At 37.5% G+C, this 27,224-nt stretch overlaps 1 protein-coding gene across 21 annotated transcripts in view; it reads left to right on the plus strand.

The window, feature by feature from the left end:
* Nucleotides 1–879: 879 nt before the first annotated feature.
* The window catches only part of SYNRG (synergin gamma), a 102,669-nt gene continuing 76,324 nt past the window's right edge, over nucleotides 880–27,224 (plus strand). For 10 of the 21 annotated variants that reach the window (XR_010408563.1, XR_010408564.1, XM_045889345.3 and 7 more), the window contains exons 1-6: nucleotides 881–1,038; nucleotides 7,199–7,239; nucleotides 10,792–10,913; nucleotides 23,762–23,892; nucleotides 24,688–24,793; nucleotides 25,329–25,440. Coding sequence is in view for 19 of the 21 variants with exons in the window: in XM_045889345.3 (XP_045745301.1) it covers nucleotides 962–1,038; nucleotides 7,199–7,239; nucleotides 10,792–10,913; nucleotides 23,762–23,892; nucleotides 24,688–24,793; nucleotides 25,329–25,440 (589 nt within the window). In the remaining 2 variants the exon portion in view is untranslated. Of the gene's footprint in view, nucleotides 1,039–6,539; nucleotides 6,984–7,198; nucleotides 7,240–10,791; nucleotides 10,914–23,745; nucleotides 23,893–24,687; nucleotides 24,794–25,328; nucleotides 25,441–27,224 lie in introns of those variants that run through there. The other 11 variants (XM_045889346.3, XM_064582808.1, XM_064582798.1 and 8 more) reach the window with 6 other exon arrangements.

The raw sequence follows: 27,224 nt of genomic DNA on the forward strand, positions 1-27,224 counted from the left end.
TGACTAGTGATTTGTGCCCAATAAAAGATAACTATTATTACAAATGGTTTCCCTGTAAAAGCCTTGGGGCAAGAGTGAAAGATAAAGCTAATTATAATTAATTCACTACCTGCTAATAAGCAAACTGCTTGAAGGCTTGAAAAGGTTTACATCGGACTTCCGTATTCTACTTAACAGTAGTTCGAGTAGGGGAAAAAAATATGCCCAAATTTTATATATATTTTATGTAATATACCCAGATAAGTTCAGAGTAATGATGAACTGCTTACCAAACACCGTTTTGCCCCTGCTTGCAAGTATAGGAAAAGCAGGGATTATTGGGTGGCATGGTGGCAGAACCAAACACATTGGAACGGTGCGCGTTGAAGGTTTTATATACGGGCTAGGTTTATTTGCGCTAGGCTGCTTCACTAAATTTTAAATACCTTTATCTTCTGGGGTGGGTGCCAAAAGGAAGCTGCCGAATTCTCGGGAAGAAGTAGAGAGAGGTGATCACTGACCAGCGCCGTAAAGCTATCAAAGGAGCGTCCAGGATCCACCTACTCTTTTAAGTGTAAAACGAATAAAATACCCGTGCACCCATCATTCCAATTTAAAAAGCAGGATTCAATCTCCTCTTTTCACTAACCAACCTGACGGTTTTTTAAACGGAGGGACAACGCTTTGCCGCTGGGCCGCCAGCCGGACCTTCCGGAGGGCCTTGCCAGAGAATGAATCAGCTCCCCTGAGCCGTCCACGCAACCCCAGAACTAGAATCGCACTCGGAGGACCCCCAGCGGCGGTCGGGCCACGTGACGAGGGCGCGCCGCACTCCCCCTCCCCGGGGCGCGGAGGGTCACGTGGGCGCACGGCTCCGCCCCGTCGCCCGGTCCGCGGCGTGGAGGGGCTGGCGTTTGCCCCGGAAGTGGCTGTCTTCCCCTGACAGCTGCTTGTAAGGTGGCGGCGGCGGGCCCGGAGCAAGATGGCGCTGCGGCCGGGAGCGGGAGCTGGCGGCGGTGGGGCCGCGGGAGCCGGCGCTGGGGCTGCCGGGGGAGGCAGGTGGGTGTGAAGAGCCGGGCCGGACCCCAGGGCTGGCCCCGCCGGGGCGAGGGCTGTGTGGCAGTTATGGCGGTTTTCGCCCGCTTCGACCCCTTTTCCCTTGGCACTGGGTTACGGGAGAAGGGGTCCTCCGGGGACCTAGGCCGAGGGGGCGGGGGAAACCCGGCGCCCGACTCCTCTGTCTCCCAGGCTCAGGGGCCCTGGTGCTGGGGCCGAGCAGCGAGCGAGAGCGTCCCAGTGCGGGGAGGGGAGGAGGAAGAAGAGCAGGAGGTGAGGGTCCGCTCGGCTGGGCTGGCACCCGGCCGGGGCTGGGGAAAGCAGGAACCCCGACGTCTCGCTTCTAGCCCGGGCTGGCTCCGAGCGACCAGACTTCCCTTTCCCAGGGCTTTCCGGGCTTGACCGGGGTTAGGGTAGTGAAGGCTCTGAAAAAATCTGGTCACAAAACTGAACAGCTGATTCCAAGATTTGTGTGTGTGTACTATTTGTCTTCCCCCGTTTAGAATGTCCTGTCCTTTTTATCACCTTAGGAACACACGAGAAACAGCAGGAAAAGGTAAAGACCTTTGAATTAATAAATAGAGCTCTTGTAGACGTAACCCTTAAGACTTGTCTCCTTATTAAAATCAAATCACTATTAAACAGCAGTTACACAGTTATTAGAACAAAGCTTCCAGACTTTTACTTAGTCCTTAAATAAATCTGTCCTCTGTCATATAATAATTGCCTGTGGTTCTCATATCCAGAATGATAAAGGAGAAGAACGTCTGCAACTTGACAAGTTCATCATTTAAGGAAATCCTTTATTCGGGGAAGTTTTCACCCCACTTCTGTAATGACCTAGTCTGAGTTTGTTTTGTTAACCAACACACAGTGCATACACATTTGAAGATAAAATTAGTTTTTTATCTTCATCCTAAATTATTTTTGGAAAGCAAAGTGTTAGTATTTTGATAGGCAGTGTTTTAATTTTGGAGTCAGGAACACTAAGCAGTGTGAAGTCTTTAAAGTTATCACCTCCTGCAGGTGCTTATATATATGCTAGGAAAAAAGGGCAGTGGCTGTTGAATGAACCACCTGTGTGCAGCCCCATTTTCCATTTCCTCAACACATCTTTTACTTTAGATTTAAAACTGTTTTCTTTTGTTTTCCAGTCTACGCTGTTTCATTAGAGTCTTTCATGAATCCTTGATATGTCAGTTTCTGGCTGCAGAAGACAAATACGTAATCTATTTTCTATAGGTGATGACAGTTTCTAAAATGTTCTTGAGTGGCATTAATTTGACCAAGTATATGATTAATCATGGCACTCAGTTCTGAAAAAATATAAATTTGGTATTTTAGGCCTATGGGTTTTCTTTTGGTTGTTTGGTTTCTGTTTTTTGTGTGGGGGGAGGACCATGTGCAGAAAGTTGAGTGGATCATCCCCCTTAGTTTATAGTGTTTTAATGTCACCAGTCCATGAACACTCATTTTTAAAAATAAGTATGGCCTGAATTGTGATAGAAGTTCAATTGGTTTTAAAATTTCTTTCATCTATAAAAGGTGGTTGGAGTAACATCGAATTCTAAAACTCTAGAGGAGAGGGACGCCTGGGTGGCTCAGTCGGTTAGTATGATCCCAGGGTCCTGGGATCCAGTCCCGCATCAGGCTCTCCTCTCTGCAGGAGCCTGCTTCTCCCTCTGCCTCCCACTCCCCCTGCTTGTGTACTTGCTCTGACAAGTAAATAAAATCTTTAAAAAATAAAAATAAAACTCTAGAGGATATGTGGGAGAGAAAAGTGGCTTAAATGTTCCTTACCTTGCAAAATGTATGGTAACTGTTAGGTATATTGGAAACTTTCTGAGGCTGAAAAGCTGTATGCTCAATAAAGAAAGAATATTACAGTTTTTAGAGAGCAGTGGTGAGGGCTGAAGTTATTTTATAAGGAAGTTAACATTATGATAGCCTAAGTATATTTTAAGGGAAAAGAAAAAGAGCCAGGCGATCTTTCTCAGCTTTTAGTAGAGAAAATCCAGGAACTATAAGGTACCATATTTCTTAGATACTTGTTTCTGTTCTAAGAGACTAAACAAAAATCAATGACATTTTCCAACTTCCTTAACATTAGCCTACTTTTGATTGGTATCCTGGTTGGGCTACTTTAGAATAAATGGTAGAGTTATATAAAGGACAAAATTTACCCAAGAGATGAGAAGTATAATTTAAAAAAAAAAAAAAACACAAAAAACAAGTACAGTGGAGAGAAAAGAATTGAAAGATCTTGATTAGTCTGTATCCTTCTGGGATATTATCATTTGTGAGCTTGTCTATGTTTTTCCTTCTCTTTTACAAGCTCCTTTAAGGACTTCCTCATCTTTTCATCTTCCACTGCTTCTAGTACATTGTAACATAGAAAACATTCTCTAAATATTTGTGGATTCAAACTACATTGAAAGTAAAGGAGGTATTTCAGCTGGGCCCCATTTGGAGGAAGAGGAAGGGGTCAAGGGATTGTCATAAGAAATATGAAGGCCTACTGAACACTAAGGGAACAGCAGGTAAGGCCAGATGGATTGTGGCACTAAATGGGAGATGAGTTTTGTGAGGTAAAACTGAAAAAGTTGTGCTAAAACTGGAGGTGGCCTTGGATATAAAGGAAGGAAATTCAACTTAAGGGGGAATTACTACGTAGTTTTAATCCCAGGAGTGGCCTCATCAAATGGTCCTTTAGGAAGATGCACCTCACCTGTTCTCTATGAGCTGTATTAGGAGTTTGAGAGTCTGGAGGTGGAGAGGCTTTAGGAGGTTTTGTTGGAGTCCATGCCTGCCAAGGGAAAGTTAGTAGCAAAGGTAACTGAAAGGGAAGGATGAATGGGACAGGCATGTGACAAGTAGACCTCTTGGTTCTGCTTTCATACTCAGGTATTGGTAATAAATAGTGGTTTTACCTTTGAAATTAAATTGTTGGTCATCTTGCTGCCCAGTTTTTGGGTTTTGGGGTTTTGTTTTGTTTTTTTTTTGCCAAACTTTTGCTGTCTCATCAGTGTCTTAGCTGCTTGTCTAACCAGTCTTTTTTTTTTTTTTTTAAAGATTTTATTTATTTATTTGAGAGAGAGAATGAGATAGAGAGAGCATGAGAGGGGGGAGGGTCAGAGGGAGAAGCAGACTCCCCACTGAGCAGGGAGCCCGATGCGGGACTCGATCCGGGACTCCAGGATCATGACCTGAGCCGAAGGCAGTCGCTTAGCCAACTGAGCCACCCAGGTGCCCCTTGTCTAACCAGTCTTAAAGCATGTTGATGTTAGTTATCTAAACATTCCAGAGAATCATATGAATGGTACATAGGTCACTGAAGAGTTTGGGTTGCTAAATAATTACTGGAGTAAGTCATGCTTGTCAGTAATGTTCTTAATTTAGTTTTTATTGGTTTTCAAGATAACCTTTATACATCCTATACATTTATTCCTATCTGTTTGGTTATCTTAGTTGGGACCTTGGCAAACTTACAGTTCTTGTGTTGTCATTTGACAGGGGGAAATAGGACAGGGTGGTGAAGGGGTTTGCATAGAACTTTACAGTTAATTTATGGCTGAACTGGAAAAAAAAATATAACTTGAGTTTCTGGTTTTTACTTAGCCACTAAACCATATTGGTAATTGTAATCTTTAAGACTGATTTGGAGAAGTCTTGACAAGTTGATTACTTAAATGCATTGGTTCTAAGTTTATAAATCTTAGTATGTGTGAGTAGCTTTTTAAAAAAAATGATACTACCAAATTTCAACTTGCAGTTTAAACATCTTATCCAGGTAACACACAGCTTAACTAATATATCTTGTGTGCAGTTCAAAAAAGCTGTTCACTATTCAAGCCTCTCTTTGGGTGTGGGCCTGCTTGTCAGCAGTAGAATTTGCTAACAGTTCAAATCCTCTACAAAGCTATAAATCACATATAACTAGATAGATATCCAACTAGAACTTTGTAAACCACTTTACAAAATTTTTTTTAATTAAAAATATTTTAGAGCTAAAAGACTCTAAAGTTTGGTTTTTAGCCTTTTTCCTGGGAAGGGGGTGTTATACAATAGAAAAATGCAAGGACACATAAATTTGGCATATAATTCCTGGATTTCACTAGATTCCTTAAAGATTATTCAGAACCCCCTTCAGATACTTTGACTCCCAAATTGAGTCTTTCCCACTCAGACTTTTTCTTCCTTGAATTGTCCCATTTTCTTTCCCTCCAGCCTTATAAAAAGAAGTTTCTCTTCCTTTTCAAAAGAGATCCTTTTTGCTACCTTCCTTTGTTAATCTCATTCCCTCAGAAACTTTGTTTTATCAGTTAGTAAGTATATCTTTTCTGTCCTAAACCTTTCTCCGTACAGGTCCAAGAGTTTCTCTTCCTCTTGACACTGTTTACTCAGAGATCAGCATTTTCGGAAGCAGTGAGCTTTTTTTGTTAATCCTCATTCTGATCACCTTTTCTAAAGCATTAGATACTGGTAATTACTTCCTTCTTTCTGAAATGTGGTCCTTCCTCAGTTATCACTCAATTATAACTAACTCCCTTGGTTTTCAGTGGCCATTCCTTACTCAGTTTTCACCATAGGAATTCTCCAAGTTGCCCTTTGGTGTCTTCTCCCTATATATGCACATTCCCTTAACTATTTCATTCACAACCAGGGCATAATTTTATTTTTTTTACCTTTATTTAAAAGAGCCTCTCTAGGGGCGCCTGGGTGGCTCAGTCATTAAGCATCTGCCTTCGGCTCAGGTCATGATCCCAGGGTCCTAGGATCGAGCCCTGCATCGGGCTCCCTGCTCAGCGGGGAGCCTGCTTCTCTCTCTCCCTCTGCTGTTCCTCCTGCTTGTGCTCTCTCTCTGTCAAATAAATAAATAAAATCTTAAAAAAAAAAAAGATTTTATTTATTTGACACAGAGAGATAGTGAGAGAGGGAACACACACACACACACGCATATATATATCTCCAAAAGAATTGACAGGGAGGACTCAAACAGATACTTGTACACCAATGTTCTTAGCAGCATTACTCACAATAGCCAAAAGATAAAAACAACCCAAGTGCCATCAACAGATGAGTGGACAAACAAAATGTGGTATGTACATACAATGGAGTATTATTCAGCCATAACAGGGAAAGAAATGCTGATACCTGCTACAACATGGATGAACCTTGAAAACATTATGTCAAGTGAAATAAGCCATGTACAGAAAGGATAAGTATCTCATATGATTCTACTTAATCTGAGGTAGCTAGAATAGGCAAATTCATAGAGACAAAAAATAGTGACCACCAGGGCTTGGGGGAAGGAGTGATGGGGAGTTATTATTTAATGGGTATAGAGTCTTTATTACGGATGATGAAAAAGTTCTGGAAATGGATCATGGTGATAGTTGTACAACATCATGAGTGAACTTAACGCTACAAACTATACACTTAAAACTGATTAAAATGGTAAAATTTTGTGATGTGTATTTTACCACAATAATCTCTGCCTTCATATAGTATTCAGAGGAAAATCAAAGGTCCTCCACAGTCTGCTTCTCTAATCCTATATCTTATATTCAACCTTAAATCATTTCTGTAAACACACAGCTCTGGCCTCAGAGCTTTCCCTCAAACTATAGTGTGACTCTCTTTGAGGGTTCAGCTTAAGAGATACCTTCACAAAATTGTGAGCTGTACCCCATCAAATTAATCTTTTTCTTTTCATCTCTGTTAGTATTTTGGACCTCTCTCAGCACTTAGCATGTTCTATCCGATATTAGAGTTAGTTGCTTGCATGCATGTCTTCAACAAGACCGTGAGCTGCTTCAATTCCTCCCTGTAATAGGTACTCCGTAAATGTTTGCTGAATTGAATCGAATCCAGCCTTCTCATATTATGGATGGAGAAATTGGAATCTAGAGAAGCCACACAGTGACAGGACCAGGACCAGTTTCAAGGTCTTCTGTTGTCTAGTTCAAAAATTTTCTCCCTATGCTAACATGCTGTCATGCATCCTATGGATGTTCAGTCTGTATTGATATTCAGTATTGTACTATAGAACAAATGGCAGGACCCTGTTTACACTTCTTTTGTTTATGTAAAAAATTACATGTTTTATTTGAAATCATTGTATATATTAAATAATCCTGATATGTTTTTCTTCTGTTCTCAGCTTCATGTTCCCTGTTGCAGGTGGAATGAGACCCCCTCAAGGTATGTGAAAGCTGAAGTTTTAAACTTTTCACTTTCATGTTTCTGAACTTGGGAATCAAGTGAATAAAAAAGTCTTGTTGCTGCCAAATAGAGTAAAATTTTCCTACAGTCTTGAACCTATATATATGCCAGCTATTCTTAAAATTTCTCAAAAATTGTGTAATTCTAGATTGTTAGCTCCAGAGGGCAGAAGCTATGTCTGCCTTATGCTCGTCGGTATCTGCAGCACCCAGCATACTGATAGAAAATTATAGGGTCTCTGTGGACGTTTGTTGAACCCTTTAATTACTTTATACTACCATGTTTTCTCTATATGATTTGGTCTTATGTATGTAAGAGAGCATATATTCTGATGCAGTATAAATTATTTCTTAAGTCTCAGTTTTATTCTTTTCAATTTCTTTACTGGGTGTATCCCTTCTGTTTCAGACAAGGGCCTACCAATATCAGTTCTAGCTGTGTCTTTAGGGCAACTGTAGTGAAGGGATACAGTCTTGACTCAACGCCACTGTGCCACTGGGACACAGCACTGAAGAAAGAATGTGTCTGCCTTTCTCTTCTTTCTGCTCACACCCTGACACATACCAGTCTGCTGCTGAAAACTGTCCCTTCTCACAAAGCCAGTGTTGATTGCTTATGGTGGAATTGCTAGAGAAACAGAGACTCCCAGGTCACCACTAGAGATGAAAGATAAAGAGTGGCTCAGTAGCAGGTGGTCAGTGGCTCATACTGACTTTGTCTACATTTGTAATCAGTGATGGAGGTTGGGTTTCAGGTAAATTTTTCCGAGGGTCAGTTGTATTATTTTCATTGTGCTTACATTTATGCATTATTTAAGCTATCTGTAATTAGATGTGTCCCAGATTTAGACTGAATGGTTTGAGATCTTTTGTTCTTTAGGAAGGCGTTACAGAGTTATTCATTACTGTGGCTCAAGATTTTGCATTTTTATAAAACTTTCAAGTAAAAATCTGCATTTGGAGCAAGAAGAGAGCCCAAAAGTTTGCCTGATATTTTTTCTTCTGGAATTTGGAATTGTTTTTGAGATTTTTTTTCTTTTTACAAAGTATGTTAGTATGGACATTTTGATCATTACAAGGCTTTAAATTATGCATGGATTATTTCTGAAAGCATATACAAGAAGCTGACAGCAAGAGTAACCACAAGATCATGGGTAGGTAAACAGGAGACGAGAGAAGCGAGAGTTTTCACTGTGCATACTTTCATGCCTTTAAATGTTGTACCAGATACCTGAGTTACCCATTCAAGAATTAAATAAAACTAATCCAAATGAACAAAACTTTAGGTCCAAAGGGACAAGAAGGAAAACATGGAAGTTCCATGAGGGTAAGGACCTGGTTTTGTAGACTACCATATCCCTAGAATGGTGCCTGACAAGGAGTAGGCCCTCAAATGTTTGAATAAATGATTGAATGAATAAATGAATGCCACTAATAATGTTACTTGTAAATATGGATGTTCATGCTTCTGAAATTAAACTGTGTATAAATAACCTTTAAGGTACACAGAACTCACAAGGTAAACGTGGCATACTTTACCAGACTTTTAATTTTTTTAAATCAAAATTTGATTAAAAGCTCCTTATAGTAGAACCAACACAGATGTAATAAAGTGCAAAATTAGGTTGAAATTTGTGTTCAGGCCATGTAGGGATTTTGTTTTGTTCACAGTTGTATACCAACTCTCTAGAACTGTGCCTAAAATATAGTAGGCACTTAGTATTTATTAAATTCCCAAAGGTATATATCTTTAGTCTCCACTCTTGGGAATACTTCATTGGAAAAGTTTGGGAGTTATTTTACTCTAAATCATATTTTCATGATAGTTCTCCTGCCATTGCATTATATACTTTCCATGCTGATGGCTATTTAGTGGTAAATGTTATATTAACTATTCATGTAAGGAAAGAGAAGAGGAATACCATTTCTTCAAGCATATTAGGTATTAAACAGTTTTACAGATAAGAAACTGAGGCACAGGGGCGCCTGGGTGGCTCAGTCGTTAAGCGTCTGCCTTCGGCTCAGGTCATGATCCCAGAGTCCTGGGATCGAGCCCCGCATCGGGCTCCCTGCTCAGCCAGGAGCCTGCTTCTCCCTCTCCCGTTCCCCCTGCTTGTGTTCCCTCTCTAGCTGTCTCTGTGTCAAATAAATAAAATTTAAAAAAGAAAAGAAAAGAAACTGAGGCACAGGGGCGCCTGGGTGGCTCAGTCGTTAAGTGTCTGCCTTTGGCTCAAGTCATGATCCCAGGGTCCTGGGATAGAGCCCCGCATCGGGCTCCAGCCCTGCATTGGGCTCCCTGCTCGGCGGGAAGCCTGCTTCTCCCTCTCCCACTCCCCCTGCTTGTGTTCCCTCTCTTCGCTGTGTCTCTCTGTGTCCAATAAATAAATAAAATCTTAAAAAAAAAAAAAAAAAAAAAAAGGAACTGAGGCACAGAAGTTATAAGCAAGTCCCAAAGGTACTAAGTGACATTTCTCATTGGCATCCACAGTTCATGCTATTAGTATATATGTTATTGTATAGTTACATGCTGCTGCATAAAAAAATACCCCAAAACTTAAAAAATACACATTTTATTATTTCACATTGTATCCACAGATCAGGTATCTGGGAATGGCTTCACTGGGTGGTTTTGGCTCAGGACCAAAGAGATTGCAGTAAAGATGTCAACCAGGGCTGTAGGCATCTTAAGGTTAGTTAGGGCTGGGTGATCTGTTTCCAAGATGGCTTACTCATACAGATGACAAATTTGTGCTGCCTTTTGGCAAGAGGTTTCAGTTCCACGCCACATGGATTCTTCATAGGACCTTGAGTATTCTTACCGTGTGGCAGTAGCTTTCCCCAGAGCAAGTGATAAAAGAGAGCAAGGAGGAAGCTGCAGTGCCTTTTAAGAAACCAGCCTTGGAAGTTATACACAGTCATTTCCACCATATCCTATTGGTTATACTGGTCAGCCCTAATTCAGTGTGGGAGGAGTGACAAGGGAATGAGTACCAAGAGGCAGAGATTGCTGGGGTCCATCTTGAAGGCCAATATCACAATTAGGCCATCCTGTCCATTTTTTAAGTATGCACAAAAATTCTGTAGAAAAGTTATTATCTTCACTTTACAAATGAAGTTTTGTAACTTGCCCAAGATCGCATAGCTAAGTAACGGATGGAATTGGAATTCATACTCAGGTCTGTCTGTCTCCACGGCCTGTGCTTTTTCCACTAAACTGTGCTGCCTCCCAGGTAACAAGTCCTTCATGTACTTACGGTTTTAAGAAAATAAACTTTAAAATACATTGACTTTAGGGGCACCTGGGTGGCTCAGTTGGTTAAGCATCTGATTCTTGATTATGGCTCGGGTCGTGATCTTGGGGTCGTCAGATCAAGCTCCGCGTTGGGCTCTGTGCTGGGTGTGGAGCCTGCTTGGGATTCTCTCTCCCTCTGCCCCTCCCAAGCTCGCGTGCACACACACACACACTCTCAAAAAAAAATTTTTTTTAATAAAAAATAAATACAGTGACTTTAATGACACCTTTGTTTTTCAGCAGGACTGATGCCGATGCAGCAGCAAGGATTTCCTATGGTCTCTGTCATGCAGCCGAATATGCAGAGCATGCTAGGAATGAATTATAGTTCTCAAATGTCCCAAGGACCTATTGCCATGCAGGTACTTGCCTCTTTAACCAATTGTTTACAAAGTTACTGTTTGTTGTTACATGTTACATACTAAGAGCTACATACCAGGAGCTTAATATTATATTTGGAAATGTCTGCCTCTTAGGTGGCTTCCTTCAAATATGTTCATAAGAATGGGGGAAGATAAATCATGTAAGGAAAATCTGGTGGTGACTACTTTGATTCCTGGCTTAGAAGAATTTTAGAATGACATCTTGGAAAGTTCAGGGACCTGATGCCATGAAGAAGCATTGTTAGAAGTAACATTGTTCTCGTGAAAGGGGCAGTGTCATTGTTTGGAAGACTTAGAGCCTTCTTTATATTGAATTATGTAATCCCATAACTTTTTAAAGAGGTAGTGTCTCCATTTTTCTGAGAAGGAATCTGCAGCTTTGTGAGGATGCTTACAGAGCACAGGAAGCCAGGATTTGAACCTAAGTCTTGAATATCAAGTCTGTTTTATCCAAATTAATACATTGAATTCTGTCTCAATTGAATAGTTTAAAGCAGTGGAATGATACAATCAGGTTTGTATTTCAAAAAGATCATCCTGACTGCTGACTAGAGAAGGATTGGAGGGAGAGAGGAGGGAAAAATAGATAGAAGGAGAATCATTAAAAGGCTGATGTAGTTAGAGCAGGTGATATGTTGACTGAATAAAGCAAATAATGTTACATTTTAATTTTAGAATTGGTGAATGAAATTGATAGTATCAGGATTTAGTAAGCACTGCCTAAGATGGGCCTCTTCCATTTTGGATCTCTCTGTCTTTGTAAATTATCTTCTTTAGCTATGATATCCATTTAAACCAAGTAGCCAAATAAACTGAATCCAGGAGTCAGGTCTTTGAATGGCTGAATCCAAAGTGTTACAGTAATTTTTTTTTTTTTTAAATAAACATATTGGGGGCGTCTCGGTGCAGTCGGTTAAGCGTCCAACTCTTGGCTTCTGCTCAGGTCGTGATCTGAGTCGTGGAATCCAGCCCTACGTTGGGCTCCATGCTCAACATGGAATGAGCTTGAGACTCTCTCTCTCCCCTGCCTCCTCTGCCACTCCCCCCGCACTGTCTCTTTAAAATGAATAAATAAATCTTTAAAATAAATGTATTCATTCACAAATAAGCCAGAACCAAGAGTTTCCATACTGTTGGGCGCCTGGGTGGCTCAGTCGTTAAGCGTCTGCCTTCAGCTCAGGTCATGGTCCCAGGGTCCTGGGATCGAGCCCCACATCGGGCTCTCTGCTCCGTGGGAAGCCTGCTTCTCCCTCTCCCACTCCCCCTGCTTGTGTTTCCTCTCTCTCTCTGTGTCTTTCTCTCCCTGTCAAATAAATAAATAAAATCTTAAAAAAAAAAAAAAGAGTTTCCATACTGTTAATAAATATTATAATGGCATATATTTTGTTTTTGCTAATTATTTAAAATTTTCTATGTGTGTTTTATCATGTATACAGATACATTAGCACAGTAGCGCATGTATATAATTTATAAATAAGTAATATTCAGCATTTACAATTGGAATTTAAGTTAAAACTATTGTCATGTTGAAGTCATTTAAGCAAATAAAGCTTCTGTGTTGTATGTAAAGATTTGGGAGAACTTCCAGAATCATTGTTTATTCATCGCCAGTAAAAGAAGAAATGGCACCAAATTGAGCTTTTGTAGGTTTTAAATCCATGTTACTCAGCTTTTGCTAGGTTATGTTACATAAACAGCAATCCCAAAATCTCTGACTTAGAAAAACAAAAGTTTATTTTTTCATTTGTGATACTTGTCCTTTGTGGGTTGGCTGTGACTCTGATCCATGTTCTCTTTATCCTGAGACCCTTACCTAGGACATCCCAGACTCTTGACATAAGGAAAAGAGATGGCCAAACCCTGTTACAACTTCTAAAGCTTCCTCTCAGAGGTGGCATTTATCAGTTACTTCTACTCACCAAAGTAATGTGGTCAAAACAAACAGCAGTAGGGGAAGAATATACCAGGAAGAATGCACATCACATAGGAATGTATAATCTTTGAGTAAAGACAGCAAATAGCTGGAAACAATCTACCGTAGAATGCAATATTGTTGTTGTTGTTTATTGAAGTATAGTTAACATACAGTGTTATATTAGTTTCAGGTGTACAATATAATGATTAACCAATTCTATATATTACTCAGTGCTTATCAAGATAGGTATACTCTTGATCCCCTTTTTTTCACCACTCCTTCCATCCACCTACATCTGGCACACACTAGTTCTCTTAAGAGTTTGTTTCTTGGTTTCTCTCTCTCTTTTTTTTTTTTTTTGGTGGTTCCCTTGTTTTGTTTCTTCAATTCCACATATGGGTGAAATCATACAGTGTTTGTCTTTCTCTGAGTGACTTGTTTCACTGTGTCATGGCAAATGGCAAGATCTTATTCTTTTTTATAGCTGAGTCATATTCCATTATATATGTGTGTATATATGGCACATCTTCTTTAGCCATTCATCTTTGGATAGACACTTGGTTTGTTTCCATATCTTGGCTATTATAAATAATGCAGCAATAAACATAGGGGTACATAGTGTTTTCATTTTCTTTTTTTTGTTGTTGTTAAAGATTTTATTTATTTATTTGAGAGAGAGAGCACAAGTTGTGGGCAGAGGGAGAGGGAGAAGCAGACTCCCCACTGAGCAGGGAGCCCGATGTGCAGCTCAATCTCAGGACCTCGAGATGATGACCTGAGCTGAAGGCATATGCTTAACTGACTGAGCCACCCAGGTGCCCTGTGTTTTCATTTTCTTTGGGTAAATACCTAGTAGTGGAATTACTGGATCATATGGTAATTCTATTTTTAATTTTTTGAGGACCCTCCATACTGTTTTCCACAGTGATGGTAGCAGTTTGAATTCCACCAAAGATGCGTGAGGGTTCCTTTTTCTCCACATCCTTGCCAACACTTGTTATTTCTTGTATTTTTGACTTTAGCCATTCTGACTGGTGTGAGGTGTTATCATTGTAATTTTGATTTGCATTTCCATGATGATGAGTGATGTTGAGCATCTTTTCATGTCTTTTGGCCATCTGATGTCTTCCTTGGAAAAATGTCTATTGAGGTCCCATTTTTAATTACCTTGTTTGTGTTTTTGGTGTTGAATTATATATATTGAATAGATAGATAAATATTGAATTATTTTGGATATTAACCCCTTATCGAATACATTATTTACAAATACCTTCTCCCATTCAGTATGTTGCCTTTTTGTTTTGTTGATGATTTCCTTTGCTGTGCACAAGCATTTTATTTTGGTGTAGTGCCAATAGTTTAATTTTGCTTTTGTTTCCCTTATCTGAGGAGACAGATCTAGAAAAATATTTCTATGGCCAATGTCAAAGAAATTACTGCCTGTGTTTTCTTCTAGGAGTTTTATAATTTCAGGTCTCACATTTAGGTCTTTAATCCATTTTGAGTTTATTTTTGTGTATGGTGTAAGAAAGTGGCCCAATTTCATTATTTTGCATGTAGTTGTCCAGTTTTCCTAGCACCATTAGTTGAAGAGGCTGTCTTCCCCATTGTATGTTCTTGCCTCTCTTTTATTGTAGATTAATTGACTATATAAGCATGGATTTATTTCTAGGTTCTCTATCCTGTTCCATTGATCTGTGTGTCCTTATTTTTTTTGCCAATACCGTATTGTTGAGGGTTTTTTGTGGGGTTTTTTTTTTAAGATTTTATTTATTTATTTATTTGAGAGAGATTGAGAGAAAGGCAGAGGGAGAGGAAAAAGCAGACTCCGCGCTGAGCAGGGAGCCTGATGCCAGGCTCGATCCCAGGACCCTGAGATCATGACCTCAACAGAAGGCAGACACTTAACCAACTGAACCACCCAGGCACCCCAGTACCATATTGTTTTGATTACTACAGCTTTGTAGTATATCTTGAAATCTGGGATGGTGATAACCTCTAGCTTTCTCAAGATTGCTTTGGCTATTCAAGCTCTTTTGTGTTCCATACAAATTTTAGTATTATTTGTTCTAGTTCTGTAAAAAATGTTGTTGGTATTTTGATAGGGATTGCATTGAATCTGTAGGTTGCTTTGGGTAATATGAATATTTTAACAATATTCTTCCAGTCCATGAGCATGGACTGTCTTTCCATTTGTGTCATCTTCAGTCTCTTTCATCAATATCTTACAGTTTTCAGAGTAGAGGTCTTTTGATTCCTTGGTTCAGTTTATTCCTAGGTATTTTATGACTTTTGGTGTAATTGTAAATGGGATTGTTTTCTTAATTTCTCTTTCTGCTACTTCCATTATTAATGTATAGAAATGCAACAGATTTCTGTATATTAATTTTGTATCCTGAAACTTTACTAAATTCATTTATCAATTCTGATAGTCTTTTGGTAGGCTTTAGGGTTTCCTACTTATAGTATCATGTCATCTGCAAATACTGACAATTTTACTTCCTTATCATTTAGGATGCCTTTTATTTCTTTCTCTTGTCTGATGGCTATGGCTGAGACTTCCAGTACTGTGTTGAATTAAAGTGGTAAGAATGGATATCCTTGTCTTGTTCCTAGTGTTAGAGGAAAAGCTCTCAGTTTTTCACTATTGAGTATAATGTTAGCTGTTTGTTTTTTATATACAGCTTTTACTATATTGAGGTATGTTCCCTCTAAACCCATTTTGTTGAGTTTTTAAGAATGAATGGATATTGTATTTTGTCAAATCCTTTGTCCACATCTACTGAAATTATCACAGTTTTTATCCTTTCTCTTGTTAATGTGATATATCAATGCTGATTGCAAATATTGAGCCACCCACCCTTGCATCCCTGAAATAAATCCCATTTGATATGGTGAATGATTTTTTTTTTAATGTATTGTTGGATTTGGCTTGCTAATATTTTGTTGAGGATTTTTACATCTATGTTTCTCAGAGATATTGGCCTATAGTTTTCTTTTTTTGTAGTGTCTGTCTGGTTTTGGTATCAGGGTAATAATGCTGGCCTTGTAGAATGAATTTGGAAGCTTTCATTCCTGTTCTATTTTTTGGACTAGTTTGAGAAGACTAGGCATTAACTTTTCTTTAAATGTTTGGTAGAATTCGCCTATGAAAGCATCTGGTCCTGGACTTTTGTTTTTTGGGAATTTTTTGATTATTGATTCAGTTTCATTGCTAGTAACCAGTGTGTTCAAATTTTCTATTTCTTCCTCATTCAGTTTTGGAATGTTACATATTCCTAGGAATTTATCCATTTCTTCTGGGTTGTCCATTTTGTTGGTATATAATTTTTCGTTGTATCCTCTTATAATCCTTTGTATTTCTGTGGTATTTGTTATTTCTCCTCCTTCATTTCTGGTTTTATTTATTTGAATCCTTTTTTTCTTGATGAGTCTGGCTAAAGGTTTATCAACTTTTTTTTTCTTTACAAAGAACCAAATCCTGGTGTCATTGATCTGTTCTTTTTTTTTTTTTTTTGTAGTCTTTATTTCATTTACTTCTGCTGCAATCTTTATTATTTCCTTCCTTCTACTGGCTTTGGGCTTTGCTTTTTTTTTTTTTCCTAGTTCCTTCAGATGTAGGATTAGATTCTTTATTTGAGATTTTTCTGAGGTAGGACTGTATTGCTATAATCTTCCCTCATAGGACAGCTTTTGTTGCATCTCAAAGATTTTGGACCATTGTGTTTTCATTTTCATTTGTCTCCATATATTTTGAGATTTCCTCTTTGATTTCTTGGTTGACCCATTCATTGTTTAGTAGCATGTTATTTGTGTTATTTCCAGATATTTTCTTGTGGTTGATTTCTAGTTTCATACTGTTGTGGTTGGAAAAAATGCATTTTATATATATATATATATATATATATATGTAAAATTGTTATATTCTGTTGTTGTCCTTTTGTTTCTTGTTATAGTCTGTTTTAATGTCTATTTTGTCTTGATGTAAGTATTGCTACCCTAGCTTCCTTTTAACTTCCATTTGCATGGTAAATGTTTTTACATCCCTTACTACTTTCAGTCTGCACGTGTCTTTAGCTCTGAAGCAAGTCTTTTGTAGGCAGCATATAGGTGGGTCTTGTTTTTTATTCATTCAGTCACCCTATGTCTTTTGATTTGAACATTTAGTCCATTTACATTTAATTATTGAGGGGCACCTGGCTGGCTCAGTCAGTAAAGCATGCAACTCTTGATCTCTGGGTCATGAGTTCGAGCCCCATTTTGGACATAGAGCTTACTTTAAAAAAATTAAAATGAAAACAGATCTTTTAAATAAAGTAATTATTGATAATTGTGTACTTATTACCATTTTGTTACTTCTTTATGGTTGTTTTTATCATTCTTTTTTGTTCCTTCTTGCTGTCTTTCCTTGTGGTTGACGGCTTCCTTTAGTATTATGTTTGAATTCCTCTCTCTTTACTTTTTTTGTATCTATTACAGGTTTTTGATTTGTAGTTACCATTAGGTTCATATATAACATCTTAATGCATGTAGCAGTCTATTAAGTTGATGGTCACTTAAGTTTGAACTCATTCTAATAGCACTAAATTTTTACTCCCTGCCCCCATATTTTATGTATATGATGTCATACTTTACATCCTTCTATTTTGCAAATCACTTGGCTGATTTTTATAGATATAATTGGTTTTACTGCTTTTATGCTTTAACCTCCATGCTGGTTTTATAAGTGATTAATCTACTACTTTTATTATATGTTTGCATTTACCTGTGAAATTTTTTTCCTTTCATCATTTTCTTACTCCTGATTATGACCTTTTCTTGCCAAAGAATTCCCTTTAACATTTCTTGTAAGGCTGGTTTAGTGATAAACTCCTTTAGCCTTTTTTTTTTTTTTTAAAGGTTTTATTTATTTATTTGACAGAGACACAGTGAGAGAGGGAACGCAGCAGGGGGAGTGGGAGAGGGAGAAGCAGGCTCTCCGTGGAGCAGGGAGCCTGATGTGGGGCTCGATCCCAGGACCCTGGGATTACGACCTGAGCCGAAGGCAGATGCTTAACGACTGAGCCACCCAGGTGCCCCACTCCTTTAGCTTTTGTATGTTTGGGAAACTCTTTATCTCTCGTATTATTAATGATAACCTTACACGGTAGAGGATTCTTGTTTGCAGGATTTTTTCTTTCAGCACTTTGAATATATCATGCCACTGCTTTCTGGCCTGCAGAGTGTCTCCTAAAAAATCAGCTAATAGCTTTATGGGGTTTCCCTTGTATATAACTGTTTTCTTTTGCTGCTTTTAAAATTCTCCCTTTATTACCTCTTTTTAATTATTGTGTGTCTTGATGTGGACCTCCTTGGGTTCATCTTGTTGGGGACTCTCTGATTCCTGATCTGGATGTCTCTTTCCTTCCCCAGATGAGGGAGGTTTTCAGCTATTACTTCTTTAAATAAGTTTTCTGCCCCCTTCTGTCTGTCTTCTCCTGGGATCCCTATAAAGTGAATGTTGTTACGCTTGATGATATTGCAGTTTCCTTAACCTGTTCTCATTTACTATTACTCTTTTTGTTGTTGCTGTTAAGCTTGGTTGCATTTCATTAAGCTGTCTTCCAGATTGCTGATCCATTCTTCTGCTTCCTCTAATCTGTTGTTGATTCCCCCCAGTGTATTTTTAAATTTTAGTTATTGAATTCTTTAGCCCTGATTGGTTCTTTTTAATATTTTCTATCTCTCTGTTGATGGTCTCACTGAGATCCTCCACTGTTTTCTCATGCCCAGTGAGAATCTTTGTGACCATTACTTTGAATTCTTTATCAGGCATGTTGCCTGTCTCCGTTTCATTTAGCTCCCCTCCTACCCTTTTTATTGTGGCCTTCTCTCTATAATTAGCTGTGGAAGGTCTATTCTGCCAGTCCTCGGGCTGTTTTCAGAGTTAGTCACATAGATGTAGTTCCTGTCTCAGTGTGTCCATGGGAGGAGGTGAGCTCAGGATCCTGGTTCATCCAGGATCTAGATTTCAAAAGAACTCTGCCATCTTCCCCGAACTACCCCCATTCTGTTTTTGTTTTTGCTTTTGTTTTCTTAAGTAGGCTGTACACCCAACAGGGGCTTGAACTCATGACCTGAGATCAAGAGTTGCATGCTCTACCAATTGAGCCAGCCAGGTGCCTCCTGTTTTTTTTTTTTTTTTTTTTGGTAGTAGCTGTTTTAATGGGTGTGAGGTAGTATCTCATTGTAGTTTTGATTTGCATTTCTCTAATGAATGATGTTGAGTATCTTCTCATGTGGTTATTGGCCATTTGTATATCTTCTTTGGAGAAATGTTTATTGAAGTCTGTCCATTTTGGAATTGAGTTTTTTGTTGTTGAATTGTAAGAGTTCTCTATATATTTTAGATATTAATCCCTTATCAGATGTATGATTTGCAAATATTTTCTTCCATTCTGTGGGCTCTCCTTTTACTCTGTGGATAATGTTTCTTGATGTACAAATTTTTAAGGTTTTCATGGAGTCCAAGTTGTTTATTACTTTTTTTTTTTTTAATGTTTGGTAGAATTCACCAGCAAAGCCATCAGGTCCAGGACTTTTCTTGTTGGAAGATTTTGATTACTGACTAAATATCTGTGGCTATATGACAAGTCTTCCCATGTTCTTCTTTTCAAAATTATTTGAACTATTCTAGTTCTTTTATCTTTCCATATAAGTTTTAGAATAATGTCTATATCTATGAAAAGTCTTACTGGAGTTTTGATAGGAATTATTAATTACCTTTTTATCAATTTGGGGGAAATTGACATCTTTAATATGTGAATTCTTGCAATATATGAGCATGATATGTCTCTCCATTTATTTAGGTCTTTGATTTCTGTCATTCGCATTGTATAGTTTTTAGCATATAAGTTCTTTAAATGTTTTGTTAGATTTACGTCTAGGCATTTCATTCTTTTGAGTAATTGTAAATGGCATTGTAGTTTTTATTTCAGTGTCCTGTTCATTGCTAGTATATAGAAATGATTGATCTGGGTATGTTTGTTTTGTAACCTGCAACTTTGGTGAACTCACTTATTCTAGGAATTTTTTTGTAGATTCCTCAGGATTTTCTTTGAAGATATTCATATCCTTTTATCGAATTTTAACATACCGTATTTGCTTCATATTTTTAAAAGAATTGAACAAAACAGTTACAATTCCATTCTTCTACTTCCCCAGAGTTGGTTATCACTATCAAGAATTCAGTGCTTATTGTTTTCATATGTATTCTTATACTTCTACTATTTTACATGTTTGAATATTCATGGACATTATATATTTTCTAGGTTTTGTACCCTTCTGCTTTGATTTTTTTATTTGACATTGTTTCTCCCCTAGATTTATCCCTGTTACAGAGTGGTCAAGTTTGTTCATATAGCTGCTGTGTAGTGTTCCAGTGCATGAGTATATATACTTCTGTTGATGGACATTTAAGTTGCTTCCAATTTTTTTGCTATTTGTTCCAGTTTTATTGATTTCTAAGAGTTCCTTGTATATTCTGGGATCTTGCCTTTGTGGTTATTTGTGTTGCCAGTGTCTCCTCCTAAACTTTGGTTTGTCTTTTAATTTTGGTGGTGGTGTCCTGTGTTGTAAAAGTTAAGTCAGATGGATAAATAATTTCTTTCATGGTTTTGAGTTTTGTGTCTCAGACATAGTCCTACTCTGAGATCATAATATTATTCTCCTATATTTTCTTATTAAACCTATCTGGAATTGTTCTTTGGTATCAGTGTGAGTCTAAAGTTCTAATTTTATTATTTTCCATTTGAGTAGCCAGTTGTCTCCAAATCATTTATCAATATCTGATTCCTTACTCATTGATTTCTAAGATTACTCCTATACTATCCAATTTCTTTATATGCTTTGGATTAGTTAGAGCTCTTCTATTTATCCCATTGCTATTTCTGTCTATCCCTGCATCAATAACTATCTTAGTCTCCTAATTTTTCTAGCCTAAGATAAGCCTTGATATCTGCTAGTGTGATCTTCTTAGTTCTTCTTTTAAAGAATTTTAGCCCTTCAGGTTCTTTCCTCTTCAATATAAATTTTAAGATAAGCTTGTCAAATTCCACATAAAATCTGTTGGGATTTTGATTGAAATTGATGTTTTTACTTTTTTAGTCTGTCATCTCTCTCCAGTTACTCAAATCTTTAGTAGCCTTCAGTATTCTTCATCTAGGGAGTGAACTTCTTTATCTTTAGTGTTTTTAGCAGTTTATTGGATATATCTCAGATTTCTGAGTTATTTCTTTTGTCATGTCATCCACCCAGTATATAACTAAAGATTAGTATTTTTTAATCTTTTGGTGTATCTAGATTTCAAAAGAATGTATTAAAAAACTAAAAATGTATAAACCTTTCAGTAGTCAGAGAACGACAAAATATCATTTAGCAAGTTTGATTCTTCTTGAAGAACAGAATTTTGTGAATAGGAAGGCAATGTGCATAATAATGCCTTTCCTTCTTTCATTCTTTGTTATTTTTTGTGGAATATCTGGTCTTTTGACCTATATGAGTTGGGTGGGGTTTTTTGCATTTTATGTGCCTTGGGTAAACTAAATCAGTTTAAAAAGGAACTTAATCCCTCACCACAAGAAAGAAATGGTGATTATGTGACATGATGGAGGTGTTAGTTAATGCTGTGTTGGTCATCATTTTGCAGTATGTAAGTGTATCACATCAGCAAGTTGCGTACCTTAAAATTACACAGTGGTATGTCAGCTATATCTCAGTAAAGCTGTAAAAAAATAGGAACTTGATTAAGTAAGTTATTATATTTAAATAGAGCTGGAAAAAAATAAATGTAATCCTAGGACTACAGTGCTAATTTTTAGCAGCAAGAGAACCACACTATGACTAAAAGTAAGTATACATTGCCACCCCCACCCAAGATTTAGCATAGAAAGTGTTAGTAATTAAGCAATATGAATTATTTGTAATTCCCGTTGTAAGGTCCTAAAACTCATAAGCCTTCCAAGCTGCTACTATTCATTAAGCAGGTATATGACTGAGCATATGAATAGACACACAACAGAACACATTAAAATTGTTTTTAAGTCGGGCGCCTGGGTGGCTTAGTTGGTTAAGCGACTGCCTTCGGCTCAGGTCATGATCCTGGAGTCCCGGGATCGAGTCCCACATCGGGCTCCCTGCTCAGCGGGGAGTCTGCTTCTCCCTCTGACCCTCTTCCCTCTCATGCTCTCTCTTCCATTCTCTCTCTCAAATAAATAAATAAAATCTTTAAAAAAAAAAAATTGTTTTTAAGTCTAAATCTGTGGTAGTTGTTGGTAATTGGAGAGGCAGCATGGCCTAATGGTGGAGAACATGGACTTTGGAACCAGACGCTGCCTGGTTCTAATACTGGCTCTGCCACTTACCAGCAATAAGTAAGGTAGGTAAATATCTTGTACTTCAATTTCCTCATCTGTAAAATGAGAATAGTAGTAATTATTATTATTAGTTATTATTATTACTGTTATAATAGTAATGGATCTTAGTCTTGTTAAAAAACAAACTTCATTAAAAATGCATTGCTGAGGGGCACCTGGCTGGCTCAGTCAGTGGAGCATGTGACTTGATCTCGGGGTTGTGAGTTCCAGCCTCTTAGGTATAGAGATTACTTAAAAGTAAAGAATCTTTAAAAAAAAAAAAAAAAAGTGATAAAAATCTGACTATATTAATTCCCAGAGTGTGAATCTAATCTTTACCTTAAAGTAATTTAAACTTGGTAGTTTACATTAACCAAGTTTGTATAAGGTTAGGGGAGTTCAGTTTTATTACAAACACATCCTTCATCCTCTATAACTGAAAGTAGCAATCCTGGAATAATGGACTAGGCAATTTGGGCGACTGAAATAGCTGGATGCATGTATTCAGGTTTTTGAAGGAAGAGAGAAGATAAAAGGTTTAGAAGAAGCAAGGAGGAATATTCCCCTTCTTTGCAGGAAATGTGGAAGAGAAGCAGCAGTCTCCAGATGAGAGAGTGCTTCTGGGGACAGCCAGGTTTCAGTTAGGGAACAGAAGGGAAGCCTTTCAGGAAGAAGGCTGAGGAGTAGAATTTCCACTCAGTGTAAATTAGCCATTATCATCATTATCAGTGTCCTCATCATCATTATTAACATTTTTGTGATTATCTATTGTGTAATACTATTCTTACTTCTGGATGCTTGAATAAACTTTATACTGTGGTATTGCTATGTCATTTATTGCTGATTAAATACATTTTACTTTCTGTAAAAGTTTGGATATCAGGTCTGTGATAATAAACATCAAAATACTCATTATCCTATCATACTTATTGGAAAAGCATGTTTAATCTCATTTTTGGAATAACTACCATATGCCAAGCTCTAATCTGTTGCTGGAAATACAAAGACATGTAAGATCTTTTCAAGGAGTATGGGTGAGTGAGCTCACCAGAATATACCCCGTGTGTGCTTCCATGCACACACGCCTTCAGACTGTTAGTAGTGGTCACCTCTAAGACAAGGAAATGAAAGAGGTGAGATAGTAAGGGGAGATTTCCATTTTTAGCCTGTATTTTTTTACTCTATTATTTTAAAAAATCATCATATAGTTCATTAATATATTAATTAAGAATTTATGGAAGTCATATTTTTTCTTTGTAGCAATTAAGAGGAGGAATTGTGGGGCGCCTGGGTGGCTCAGTTGGTTAAGTGGCTGCCTTCGGCTCGGGTTATGATCCTGGAGTCCCGGGATCGAGTCCTGCATCGGGCTTTCTGCTCAGAGGGGAGTCTGCTTCTCCCTCTGACCCTCCCCCCCTCATGTGCTCTCTCTCTCTCTCTCTCAAATAAATAAGTAAAATCTTTTTTAAAAATTTAAAAAATAATAAAAGGAATTTTGTTTTTTAAGCCTTTGTTTCTTTCAGGCAGGCATACCAATGGGACCAATGCCAGCAGCAGGAATGCCTTACCTGGGACAAACACCTTTCCTGGGAATGCGTCCTCCGGGCCCACAGTATACTCCAGACATGCAGAAGCAGTTTGCTGAAGAGCAGCAGTAAGAGACCTCAGGAGTCAAGCATAAAGACGCATGATAGCTGCTCTTTTAAGAACGGTCAAATGTTCTTTAATGCAGATTTGAAGCCAGTACAGTCGTGTCGCCTTTAAGATACTTGCAATACATTATTATATATGTTTTAAGCAAGAATGGACCTTACGGATCCTCTGATTCAACCCTGTAATTTTACATTTAGGGAAAGTGCGGTTCAGAGGATGAAGTGACTTGTCAGTCCAGGTCACACAGTTACTAGCAAAGCCTGGACCCAAATGTAGGCCTCCTGATGCCCCAAGCATTGCTCTTTCTCCGGTACAACACTGCCTTCCCAAGTCAGAGTTTCCTTTTTGTCTACCTTTGTCTGTTTTTGGAGATTATTTTTGAATGCAAAAGATTGTCTCTTTCTCTTGCAAATTAGACAAGAAATAAATTCATGTGTATAATTTAGGTAAATCTTTTTTTGGACTCATTTCATATATTTCAAAATTAATGTAATGAAGAAATGGTATTGTCATAAGGAATTAGATCTAATTAGCAGTGAGGTTTTTAGTTCTAGAAATGTAAGGTGATATTGCTAAAACTATTAGAAGTATGAATATAACACAGTTGACTCATTTCATTTATTCTGGAATTAAGATAATGGGGAAATAGTATTGTCATAAAAAATCAGATCTAATTAGCAGTGAGGTTTTTAGTTCTAGAAGTGTAAGGTGATATTGCTGAAACTATTAGAAGTGTGAATATAACACAGTTTATAATCTCTGAAGCTAGTTCTTTACTAGATTGTTTTTCCTTCAGAAAACGATTTGAACAGCAACAGAAGCTCTTAGAAGAAGAAAGAAAAAGACGCCAGTTTGAAGAGCAGAAGCAAAAGCTCAGACTTCTGAGTAGTGTGAAACCTAAGGTAATATATTCCACCACCACAGCCCACATACACCCTGCATATGCCTCTCACTCATTCAGTGGATTCTGTCACTTGGGCACTAGCCCAAGCTCAGGCTGTGGTTGATTCATTTGGGTCTGAGTCTAAAAGTGAAGAATTCTTGTTTTCCTGTAAGACATTGTATTATTGAACGGAATGAGATATCAACCGTCATCTTTTCAACTCTTTTTTTACTACCATTGGTATGTTTGTGATCTTTTCTTGGGAAGATTAATAATTGATTTTAATACTAATCAATATAGGATACTTAATATCTTTTGTTTCCTGAAGTATTTATAAATGAACCCTTTAATATTTTTGTGTTTTATAGAGTGTCATTTTATGCCTTTGGTATATGTATATACTTATCAGTGTTTTTCTGACTTAGAGAATTCCCTATCCGAAGTATGTGGTAAAAATACTGAAAACAGACCAATATCTATACTTTTAATTTGGGAGGATCTAGGATGAAGTAAGCCGTAATTGAAGATATATCCATATATCTGTTGTCTCTTAGACGGGAGAGAAGAGTAGAGATGATGCTTTGGAAGCCATAAAAGGAAACTTGGATGGATTTTCCAGAGATGCTAAGATGCACCCTACTCCAGCATCACACCCTAAGAAACCAGGTAATTTTAATTTAAAATTTTTCTTTCATTGGAAGGTGATTTCCTGTGTGTTTAATTGACCATTACGTGTGTGTGTGTGTGTGTGTGTGTGTGTGTGTGTGTGTGTGTGTGGAGAGTCAGTGCTCATTTCATCCTTCAAGCTAAGTAAAGATTTGGATGTTTTAAAATTTATAAGGGGTTAAGAATAACATTTCATTAATAGATGAAGAGTTGTTGAATCATTCAGCCAACCAAGTACTCTTTTCTGCTGGCATATATTACGTTGATAAATTTTATCTTAGACTCTTGTATTGTAGTACCTTTTATAGGTGATATCAGTAGGGAATAATCTAATATCGGCACAGTTACCAGTTCTTGACTTTCTGGGACAGCTTTAACTCTGGCCTATTAAATTCGCTTGTTAGATTATATACTCAGATTCTCATTCCAAATGTTCCCCAAAGTAAAATATATAGCAAGCTTGCAAAGAGAATGGATATAGCAGTCAGATTGAGTTCAGAAAGGAAAAACATAAATAAAAATGAAAATTATAAGCTAAATAACCACTCAGGAAGTAATTGAAAAATAGATATTGGAATGCTTGGAACTGGACCCTGCGTGGAACTTAGAAGAAGAAGGCAGAGATGAATGGTCATTGTTAGGGCAAACACTGTTCTGTCCATATAATGCCCTTTTTGGACAACTAGGTGTAGTTTAACAATCTCATTGTTAATAAATTGTTTTGATGTTTAAGTGGTCTCATGAATTCAGTCAACATGCATGCAGTAGCTGTTTCGAGTTACTGCTTTATACTTACCCAAAAAAAGATTTTTTAAAGCAAGCCCAAGAAGTTTCCAGAGTTTCTCCAGTTAGGGACTTATACCTAGGCCTAAAGTGCATAAAAAGAGTTTTCAGCCTTTTACCCACCAAAGGCATCTATTAATCCCCTTACCCCCACTGACTGTTTACCTTAAAATGTGGGATATACAGACTATCACATAATTTTATACTTCTTAATCATGTATATCACTGTGAGAGTTTAAAAACCAAATATATATAACACATAGATTAACATAATTCTAGTCAAATGCAAAGAAACATTGGTTTAGCATTTGCAGCCTTATTGCTGGTAAATATTTAGGGTCCATTTAAAAAATACTCATAGTAGTTCTCAGTTTTCCATTATTACTATTTTCTACCAGTGCTGGTCTGAGAACCCAAATTGAGAACTTAAATTCACACATTCATAACCATTTTTAGGAGGGGTGGGAATTCATTGGGTCATGGCTTTTTTTTTTTTTTTAACAAAATTAATTAAGACAGTAGTCTTGGATATTCATTTTACATCTTTCATAAAACCTGGAAGCATTGAAGATTCTATTTTATGAATCCAAAGGAGAAGTGTCCAAAAGAGAAGCATGTGGTGTCCCCATTTTTCAGATGAGAGCCTTTTTTAAAAAGACTGCTCCTGTGGCATTAGACTTTAGTAAATGTTAAAGCAATTTAAAGTAGTTAAAAATGTGAAGAAGGTTTACATGTAGAAAACCCTAAAGACCACCAAAAAAATGTTAGAACTAGTAAATGAATTCAGTGAAGTTATAGAGTACAAAGTCAATATGTAAAAATCTGTTGCACTTCTATACACTAACAGCAAACTATCAGAAAAAGAAATTAAGAAAACAGTTTCATTTCCACTTGCATCAAATAGAATAAAAGACCTAGGAATAAATGTAACCAAGATGAAAGACCTGTATACTAAAAACTTTAAGACATCAATGAAAGTAATTGAAGAAGACACACACAAA

Source organism: Mirounga angustirostris, unplaced genomic scaffold, assembly GCF_029215605.1.
Source record: "Mirounga angustirostris isolate CCGP_5_RB_7025 unplaced genomic scaffold, mMirAng1.0.hap1 SCAF_17, whole genome shotgun sequence".
In the NCBI taxonomy this organism is placed as follows: domain Eukaryota; kingdom Metazoa; phylum Chordata; class Mammalia; order Carnivora; family Phocidae; genus Mirounga; species Mirounga angustirostris.